Raw genomic sequence first — 10,860 nt, forward strand, 5'->3', positions numbered from 1 at the left:
ATAACATTTGTTATTGTTAACATTTTTTCTGTTTGGCCGTAATATTTCACAATAGTGGGTCTGCTAGGTGGCTGCCGGGCTGGCCAACTATCTGTCTGTCTCTCTGTCTACCCCACTATTTGACGACAAAAACGCGCGATGCCGGCATTAAACTAAAACCAGTTTTTGTTGTTTCCATAATATAAACAATACAAGTGTATGTGCATTGAAACGTGTTGCTGTTCGGCATATTTAAATACCTTCAGTATTTTGTTAAAATTCAAAGCGGACGGTTGTTCGGAGCGACTGTCGTCCACAACGAAACTGTTTCTTAGCGGTATTGTGGGTTTAACGCAGAAAAACGCAACATGAATCACCATCAGCGAATGCAGATTTGCAGTTTAGTAACCTTGTCCATGATTGCACTGGCAATGGGTCGGAAAATTCTTAGCGAGAAACGTACGTAAAATTAAGACAAGAATAAATATTTTCAAACAATTCTGAGCACACCTCAGTTATTGAATTGGATTTAATAAAAAAGAAAATATTATCGAAGAATTCGGTTATAAAAAATGATGGTTAAAAAACCTTTGGATCCAGCGAAAACATATTGTGGTGTTATGAGCTAACTTTACGTGAATCGGTGCCAAATGAGTGCAAACATTGCGAAATGCATTGTATCGGCAGTACGTAAATGCTTGCGTGGTGTTTTTCCGAAGGTCCAACAATACCATTTGTTTACCTATCAATTTTTTTTTTCAATTGAGTGACTTTCCTACTTTTTTCTTCGATTTTGACTTCCAATTTTTTATTCTGCTGCTCAAATTTGGCTTCCAGATTTTGGATGATGTTTATGCCATGGTGAGTAGGTCTCTTTCAAATTTAGCGAACAAGGACTGAACCAAACCTTGAAGTCCCAGATTGGGACTTCTAGTTTGATTATATCGTAATTTTCAACCTTTTATTCTGCTGCTTGAAATTGGCTTCCACATTTTGGACTCGTTTATCCAGCCCAAGCCATTTTTGTAGACTTTTTTCTGTGGCTAGTAGGTTTGTTTCAAATTTAGTGGTCAAGGACTTCATCAAATCTAGAAATGTGAGTCTGGCATTATTTTATTTTGAAACCCTTATCCAGGTCAAGCCATTTCTTTCCATAACGATTAGGTCTCTTTCAAATTTAGTTACCTTGGATTTTTCGACTCTTATTCTTCATTTCCAGGTCCTGGACTTGTTAATCTAGTCAGAGCCGTTTCTTTGCGTTCCTTTCTTCTATGAATAGTATTCTGCTGCTCGAAATTGACTTCCAGTTTCTTTCGTACCTTTCTTCTATGACAAGTAGGTCTTGGACGACACCTTAAAGCTTCAGTTTGGTATTATTTTATTTTTGAAACCTTAGCTTCCAACATATTATTCTATTGCTCTAACATGGCTTCCATATCTTGGACTAGTATACCCAGACCAAGAAATTTGTTTATGCTGGCCAAGCCGTTTCTTTTCGGACTTTTCTTCTATGGCTAGATAGTCTCTTTCAAATTTAGCGAACAAGGACGGCACCAAATCTTGAAGTCCCAGTCTGGGACTTCCAAATTGGTTATGATTTTTTTATAAATTTATTCTCCCGCTCTAACTTGACTTCCAGATCTTGCATTTGTGTATCCTGTTAACGCCGTTTCTTTGAATACTTTTTTTCATGGTTACTAGGTCTCTTTCAAATTTAGAGAGCAAAGACTTCATAAAACCTTAAAGCCTCAATTTGGGTCTTCCAGTTTAGTTACCTCCGATTTTTCGACCTCTTATTCTGCTGCTCGAACATGACTTCCAGATCTTGGAATTGTTTTTCCAGATCAAGCCGAATCTGTGTGCTTTTTCTCCCCTTGGGAGTAGGTCTCTTCCAAATTTAGCGAACAAGAACTACACGAAATCTTTAAATGTCAGTTTGGTTACCTCCGATTTTTTGATATCTTATTTTGATGCTCGGACATGGCTTCCTGATCTTGGATTTATCCAGGCCAAGACGTTTCTTTGTGGACTTTTCATCCATGGCTAGTAGGTCTCTTCTAAATTTAGCGATCGAGAACTTCACCAAATTTTGAGGTCCCAGTTTGGTTACCACAGATTTTTTGACATCTTATTCTTGACTTCCAGGTTCTGGACTTGTTTATCTAGGCCAACCCATTACTTTGCGTACTTTTTTCTATGGCTAGTAGGTCTCTTCCAAATTTAGAGAACAAGGTCTCCACAAAATCTTGAAGTCCCAGTTTAGTTACCTCCTATTTTTTGACATCTTATTCTTCTGTTCGAACTTGGATTCGAGATCATGGACTTGTTAATCCAAGCCAAGCCGTTCCTTTGCGGACTTTTCTTCGATGACGTCTCAATTTTAGCGAACAAGGACTGCATCAAATATTGAAGCCTCATTTTGGTTACCTCAGAGTATTTTTCAACTCTAATTTGGCTTCCGGATCTTAGAGTTGTTTATCAAGGTCAAGCCATTTCTTTGCGTATTTTTCGTCCATTGCGTGTAGATCTCTTCCAGTTTGATTTCCACCGATTTTTCAACATCTTATTTTGCCGCTCTAGCTTGGCTTCCAGGTCTTGGTCTTCAAATTTAGCGAACAAGGACTGTATCAAATCTTGAAGTCCCAGTTTGGGACTTCCAGATAGATTACCTCCGATTTTTCGACAACATTTTCTACTGCTACAACTTGACTTCCTGATCTTGGACTTGTTTATCATGGCCAAGCCTTTTCTTTGGATACCTTTATTATATAGCGAGTAGGTCTCTGTCAAATTTAGTGGGCAAGGACTTCATAAAGTCTTGAAGCCTCTGTTAGGTATTATTTTATTTTTGTAACCTTAGATTCCAACATTTGGCTTCCAGATCTTGGACTTGTTTATCCAAGACAAGCCATTTCTTTGTGTACTTTTTTCATGGCTAGTAGGTCTCTTTCAAATTTAGCAAACAAGGACTGCACCAAATCCTCAAGTTTGGAACTTCCAGTTTGGTTACATCCAATTTTTCGACATCTAATTCTGCTGTTCGAACTTGTCTCCTGAGCTTGGACTTATTTATCCAGGCCAAGCCGTTTCTTTGATAATTTTTCTCCATGGCGACTAGGTCTCTTTCAAATTTAACGAACGAGGAACTTCAAATACGATATTTGAAACAAATCCGGTGAATAATGTCGATAAAATCATCAAAATACCGAATATACTAAACGTGGACCACCAAAAGCAGCAGGGCAGCAGCATTTCGCCCTCAGGATTCGAGATAGTATATTAAAGTCTATCGGAACGATTTTATGCGAAAGGCCTTAATAAGTACTCAAGCATAATATATGAGAAAGTGTAAGTCTACGTCTACAGGAGTTCTGATGCCTAAGACTACAGGAATATTTAAGGATACGGTTGCAAGATACCTTAATAGATACTTAAGCAGGCTACAAGTATATTCAAAGCTACGGTTGCAAAGGACCTTAAGAAGTGCTCAAGCAGGTTACAGGTATATTCAAGGATAGAATCGCAAGAGACTTTAATAAGTACTCAGGTAGACTACAAGGATATGGCTACGTTTGCAAGAAACCTCAATAACTTCCCAATGTAACTGCAAGGATAGGGTTGATATCTTAATAAGTATTCAATCAGGCTACGAGGATATTCAAAGATACGGTTGCAAGAGACCTTAAAAAGTACTTGGGAAGACCGGGAGGATATTCAAAGCTACGGTTATGAGAGACATCAATAAGTACTCAAGTAGGCGGAAGGGATATTCTAAGCTACGTTTGCGAGAAACCTTAATAAGTACTCAGACAGACTACAAGGATATTCAGTACTCAACTAGAGTACCTTGATATTCAACGACACGGTTGCGAGTATTCAAGCAGACTACAGGGATAGTTAAAGCTAGGGTTCCGTGAAAACTTAATAAGTATTCAAGCAGGCTACGAGGATATTCAAAACTACGGTTGTAAGAGGCCTTAATAAGTACTCAAACAAATTACAAGGATGCTCAAGATTACGATGACAAGAGATCTTTTTATATTCTCAAGCAGGCTAGAAGGATGTTCTACAATACGGCTACAAGAGACCTTAATAAGTACTAAGGCAGATTACCAGGGCATTCAAAAATACGGTTGCAAGAGATCTCAATAAGTACACAAGAAACCACAAGGATATTCAAGGATACGGTTGCAAGAGACCTTAATGAGTACTCCGACAGACTACGGCTGCGAGAGACCTTTATAAGTACTCAAACAGACTACGAAGATTGTTAAAGCTATGGTTGGGAGAGATCTTAATATATACACAACCTGGCTACAAGGACTTACAAAAGATGTCTAAAGATTTCCACACGATTCTTCAAGCAAGTCTTCAGGTTATGCAAGGGTGTCAATAGGCTACGCAAGGATGGTCAAGGATTCCATTGAAGGTTGTATCACTTACCGAGGTTCGATGTTGCTGCTTCACTGGTCTAGTGATGGCGGTTCCGATTCTGCCGTCGTCTGCCCTTTATACCAATCGTCCTCCACGTGTTCGCGGTGCCGTAATGGGAACTTAACCAAGGATTTTCTGTTACTACTGCAGGTTATGCGAGGATGAGGAAGAGCCTGAAACGATTGAATAACAATGAAGTCACTATATTGTCTTATCAAGAGAGAGAGAGAGAGAGAGAGAGAGAGAGTACCAATTATGTGTAAACACTCAACTCATGATCTCAGTGTGCATTCCGACACAGATCCCAACGTTATAACCTCGCTATATTGGCTTTGGTGCCATGTTAAGCAAGACGAAAGGCATCGTCCTTTTCGCAAGCCTTGAATAATTTTTGTTTTTATAATTCTATCACCCTCAAATCTCGATCAAGCAAAAATGAGCTCTGCAAAATATATTTTTTAGATCTGGCAGATATATTAAAATTCGTTGTTATTAAAGGTTTATTTTTTTTCTTACAGCCGATTTCCTTAATCCCTGCAGTATTACGGACCCCAGTTTCAGTAGCTGCTTTGGCAAAACCGTGGAGAACATTCACACAATATGGAGAAATGGTAAAGTATAATTTTATAATTTTCTATACTTATAATTAATTAATAATATCTTTTCCTAGGTGTTCCTGGCCTAAAATCTGTCAGCTCAATCGATCCGATGTTTGTAAAACGTATTGGCATCAATCAGGATTTAAATAATCCGATTTCGATTAATTTGAATTTAAATAATGTCACATTGACGGGGTTGAGTGACATCAAAGCCAGGGAGTCGAGGTGAGTTAATGGGGATTAATTAGTATATAAGAGAGTAGAATGTGAAGTCCTCCATTTTTTATAATAATACGTCTTTCCTTTATGATATCGAAAAAATTCAAAGATTCTTGCAGGTTCTGGACTAGAGCATATGGGAAATTGTATTAAATAATTTTTTTCATTTATTCTAGATTTGAAACCAAACCCTTGGGCGTTATGGTGAAGATGGGCCTAAAAAAGTTGGCGGTTAATGGTGGCTACGATATCAATGGTCATATTTTTACGCTGCCGGTTGGTGGAAAAGGCACCGCTACGATTTCAGTTGGTAAGTTAAAAGATAATTAAATCAGGACATAAGTATGTAGGTAGGTAAATAAATACAGTAGCTCCATGCTTAAATGTATATTTCGAGGATGTATATTACAAACGGAATGACAAACTTAATATACCCTCCATACTATGGTGGAGAGATAAAAAAATGGGAAGACAACGAGGACAAAACCACTGTTGAAGTGCGAAATTTAATAATTAAACATTACAAAATCCAAAAATCGTTAAGTGAGATATCTGAGATTGTTAATAGAAGCCGATCTACAGTTCAGTACATCATAAAACGGTTCAAAACAGATGGATGTGTAGGTAATAAGTCAAAAAACGGCAAATAATAAAATATTGACATTGAGTGCTGAGAGTGTATATTTTTACGGCAGATCAAAAAGGATCAATTTTTAAGTGCTCCGAAGCTCACAAAAAATTGCTGAAAAGGATTTGGAAAAAGTATGTTGCCCTCAAACAATATATAAATATACTGCATAAGTCGAATTACAATGGCAGAAGAGCTTGATATAAACCTCTAATCGGCAAGCGAAATCAAGAAGTAAGATTGCGATTTGCCATGGAGCACATATCAAAACATTTTTCGATTTTGGATTAGGAATTCACGGACGAGAGCAATCTTTTTTGTTCAGATGACAGACCTTATGTTTGGAGAAAGGCAAATGAAGCGCTCCATGTCAAAAATATGAAGCCTAAAGTGAAGCAAGGTGGTGGATGAGCCTCTGGACCTGGTGTACTGCATTTTATTGAGGGTATTACGAATCAGACTATGTACTTTCGCATTTTGAAAGAAAGTTTGCCACTCTGTAAGGAAAGGCTCGGTCTTGGCGAAGATTATTATTTTTATCAAGACAATGATCCGAAACACAAGGCTTTTAAAGCGTTCCTTGCCAAAAATATGAAGCCTGCAGTGAAGCACGGTGGTGGGTGAATAATAATGTGGGCTTCATTTTCAACCTCTGGACCTGCTGCATTGCATTGTATTGAGGGTATTATGGATCAGACTATATACCTTAAGATTTGGAAAGAAAGTTTGCCACTCTGTAAGAAAAAGCTCGGTCTTGGCGAAGATTATTATTTTTGCCGAGGCAATGATCCCGAAATACAAGGCTTATAAAGCTTTCCTTGCCAAAAATATCAAGCCTACAGTGAAGCACGGTGGTGGGTCAATAATGGTGTGGTGTTCATTTTCAGCCTCTTGACCTGCTGTATTGCATTTTATTGAGGGTATTATGAATCAGACTATGTACCTTAACATTTTGAAAGAAAGTTTGCCACTCTGTAAGGAAAGGCTCGGCCATGGCAAAGATTATTATTTTTATTAAGACAATGATCCGATTGTCCCCACGTCATGGACACATCAGCCGAGAGCACATATCAAAAGATTTTTCATTTTTGGGAGGAATAAGCTATTCACGGACGAGAGCAAATTTTTGATTCGCATCAGCAGACCTTATGTATGGAGATGGGCAATTAAAGCACGGCGGTGGGTGAGTAATGATGAGAGCTTCATTTTCAGCCTCTGGACCTGGTGTATTGCATTTTATTGAGGGTATTATGGTTCAGACTATGTACCTTAACATTTTGAAAGAAAGTTTGACACTCTGTAAGGAAAAGTTCGGCCTTGGCGAAGATTATTATTTTAATCAAGACAATGATCCCAAAACACAAGGTTTATAAAGTGCGGCCATGACTGCTACATTGTCCCCACGTCATGGATACACCAGCCCAGAGCACATATCAAAAGATTTTTCATTTTGGAAGAATGTGCTATTCACGGACGAGAGCAAATTCAAGCTTTTTGGTTCGGATGGCAGACCTTATGTATGGAAAAAGGCAAATGAAGCGCTTCTTGCCAAAAATAAGAAGCCTACAATGAAGCACGGTGGTGGGTCAGTAATGGTGTGGGGTTCATTTTCAGCCTCTGGACCTGGGGTATGCTAATTTATTGAGGGTATTTGGGATCAGACTATGTACCTTAACATTTTGAAAGAATGTTTGCCACTCTGTAAGGAAAAGCTCAACCTTGGCGAAGATTATTATTTTTATCAAGACAATGATCCCAAAAACACAAGGCTTATAAAGTGCGGTCATGACTGCTATATAATTGTCCCCACGTCATGGATACACTAGCCCAGAGCACATATAAAAAGATTTTTCATTTTTGGCGAAATAAGCAATTCACGGACGAGAGCAAATGCAAGCTTTTTGTTTCGGATCAGCAGACCTTATGTATGGAGAAAGGCAAATGAAGCGCTCCTTGCCAAAAATGTGAAGCCTACAGTGAAGCACGGTGGTGGGTCAGTAATGATGTGGGCTTCATTTTCAGCCTCTGGACCTAGGGTATTGCATTTTATTGAGGTTATTATGGATCAGACTATATACCTTAACATTTTGAAAGAAAGTTTGCCACTCTGTAAGGAAAAGCTCGGCCTTGTCGAAGATTATTATTTTTATCATTCCAAAACACAAGGCTTATAAAGTGCGGCCATGGCTGCTATATAATTGTCCCCACGCCGTGAATACACCAGCTCAAAGTTTAGATATAAACCCCATAGAGAATTTATAGAGCTACCTCGCTGAAAAATTCCGACAGAAGATTTGAAGAAAGCTTTGTTGGAAGAATGGCAAAGAATTGAAGAACGAAGTGTACGAGTTTGGCTTTGGCATTGAAATATGATCTCTTTTAGCATTTATTTATTTCTTAAACCCTCAGCCATATGGCTAGAGAGGGTATATATCATTTCATACAGTCATGAAACGTGTCTAGTCGAAATAACGGCTTTAGACCCTAGGTCTCCATTTCAGAACATTTGGAGACGATCTAACGATGTCCGTCTGTCTGGTTTGTTGGTGCGCACGATAACTCTCCAAGGGAGTATCCGATTTGATCCAAACTTGGTATATCGTAATATTTTTGTCAAACTTGGATGGAGTTGGGAGATGGGCAATATCGGTCCACTCCTTCTGGTACCTCCCCCACAAAATTTCGAAATTTTCAAAGAAATTATTGTATTGCACAGAAAGAGAAAGGATGATCCGATTTTGCTCCAACTTTGCGAATCCTAGTATTTTCATTAGTGTTGGGTCAGGTGCGAAAATGGATAAAATTGGTCCGCTATATCGAGTACCTCCCCCACAAAGGGTCAAGTTTTTGAATAATTACAACTCTGATAAAATGTGTTGTAAGAGTCCGATTGTCTTCAAATTTCACACATCACAATATTTTTATTAACCCAAGATCTGGTGTTAAGATGGAGTATATTGGTCCACTCCTTCTGGTACCTCCCCCACAGAGGGTCAAAATTTTGAATATCCGTGAAGCTCATAAAACGTGAAATTAACATTCGATTCCATTCAGACTTGACTCAACTCAATATTTCCATCAACACTAGATGTGTTATGAAGATGATAGAGATCGGACCATTTTTTCTGGTACCTCCCCCACAAAGGGTCAAAGTTTTGAATTACCAAAACGTTTATAAAATCCAAACTAAGCATCCGGTTCTCTTCTAATTACGCACATCACAATATTTATATTAACCCAAGGCCTGGTGTGAACATTGAATATATCGGTCCACTCCTTCTGGTACCTCTCCTACAAAGTGTCAAAATTTTGAATATCCGCGAAGCTCATAAAAAGCGAAATTGACATCCGATTCCATTCAAAACTTGGTAAATCCCAATATTTCCATCAATACAAGATCTGTTATAAATATGGAAGATATCGGACCATTTCTTCAGGTACTTCCCCCACTTAGGGTTCAAGATTTTGAAAAGAAAAAAAAAATGGTCAATGAAAGCGAAATAAGCATCCAACTATCTTCAAATTTCATAAATACCAACATTTCTGCCAACAGATGGACCCCTTGTGGTACCTCACCCACAAAGGGTCACAATTTTCAATCAATGCTAAAATCTAAAGAAGCCAATTGAAAAATATGCACCATAACCTCATAAATTTACTCCACTAATTTGACTCTCTCTTCTCCTTTTCTCTTTCTCTCTCTCACAGAAAGTGCAGTGGCCCGCGTCGGCATACTCTTCAAACTGGCAGAAGATCGTGGCTATACCTTTACCACGGTGGATGATTTACGTTTGGATTTGCAAGAGGTCCGCGGGGTCTACTTGAATTTGGATGGTGCCGATTCGAGCCAAGAGAATGCCATTTTGAATTCGTACGGAGATGCTATATTCGAGATTTTACGGCCCACTCTCAACGAGGTGTTGAGTAAACTGTTCAAAGATCGTTGGACCAAAATCTTTAATTATGTTCCAGCTAACTATGTGTTTGCCGATTTGCCCGGCGTGAAGGCTTAGTGGTGCGCAGAAAATGAATTTTTAATTTAAGGGTGTATTTCGCAGAATTTGTAAATGGTGCATTAAGCCATTTGTTATATATAGACTGTAAATATTTTGTATTATTAATAAAATAAAAGGAGATATATAGTATTGGAAAAATATTGGCTTTTAAAGGCGAAATTTTTTGGGATTGGAAATCGGAGGGTAATAATGAAGTCTTCTGGTAAAGGCTCATACAGACCTATAAATTCTAAAATTGCAAAAAACTAAAATTGGGAAAATTTCTTTTTTTTAATTGATCTGTGCCAGAACTGCAAGAATGTAAAAGTTTTTACTACGATAACCTAGATTTTCCCTTTATAATATCAAACAAAAAAAAAAAAAAAAATACAAAACTAGTAGATTCTCGCAGGTTCTGGAACAGCCCAAATATTTAGAGAAATTAGGTTTTCTATTTCGATTAGAGAAGACATGACAACTTAGAGATTAGTCTTAAATTATACGATTTGTCGAGCGAAAGTGTGGTTCAGACAACAAAAATCAAAATGTGTAGCATATTTTGGGGCGCAAAAAATAAATAAAAAACACTTCAGAAATGAATATGTCATGTGGTACGTCTGCCTTTAAATATCCAAAACCAGTCTTTGGCAAAAATGGAGGACTTAAAAGGAAATATTCTTGGGAGAAATATTCTAGGCCAGCCTCAGACAAAAAAAAAATGATGGATTTTAAATATATTTTTCAAGAAATTCTTTGAAAACCTAGCTTTTGGCTCAAAATTTTGGATTTCTGATAAGGAGATTTTGGATTTTGAAGGAGATTTTGCGAGACCACATTCTGGACAATAATCGGGACTATATTCTAGGCCAGCCTCAGACAAAAAAATCATGGATTTTCAATACATTTTTCATAAAAATTTGAAAACCAGGCTTTTGGCTCAAATTTATGGATTTTTCATAAACTGTTTGAAGGCATACCTTTGGCTAAAAATTGTGGATTTTTAAGG

At 37.9% G+C, this 10,860-nt stretch overlaps 1 protein-coding gene across 1 annotated transcript; it reads left to right on the forward strand.

Moving 5' to 3' along the window:
* The first annotated feature begins 233 nt into the window (after positions 1–233).
* LOC101890206 (uncharacterized) lies at positions 234–10,004 on the forward strand. The gene is made up of 5 exons (XM_005187148.4): positions 234–438; positions 4,932–5,024; positions 5,084–5,237; positions 5,408–5,541; positions 9,568–10,004. The coding sequence occupies exons 1-5, from the start codon at positions 348–350 to the stop codon at positions 9,870–9,872; spliced, it is 777 nt and encodes a 258-aa protein (XP_005187205.1). The 5' UTR covers positions 234–347; the 3' UTR covers positions 9,873–10,004.
* Positions 10,005–10,860: the final 856 nt, after the last annotated feature.

This window comes from Musca domestica, unplaced genomic scaffold, assembly GCF_030504385.1.
Source record: "Musca domestica strain aabys unplaced genomic scaffold, Musca_domestica.polishedcontigs.V.1.1 7, whole genome shotgun sequence".
Classification (NCBI taxonomy): Eukaryota; Metazoa; Arthropoda; class Insecta; order Diptera; family Muscidae; genus Musca; species Musca domestica.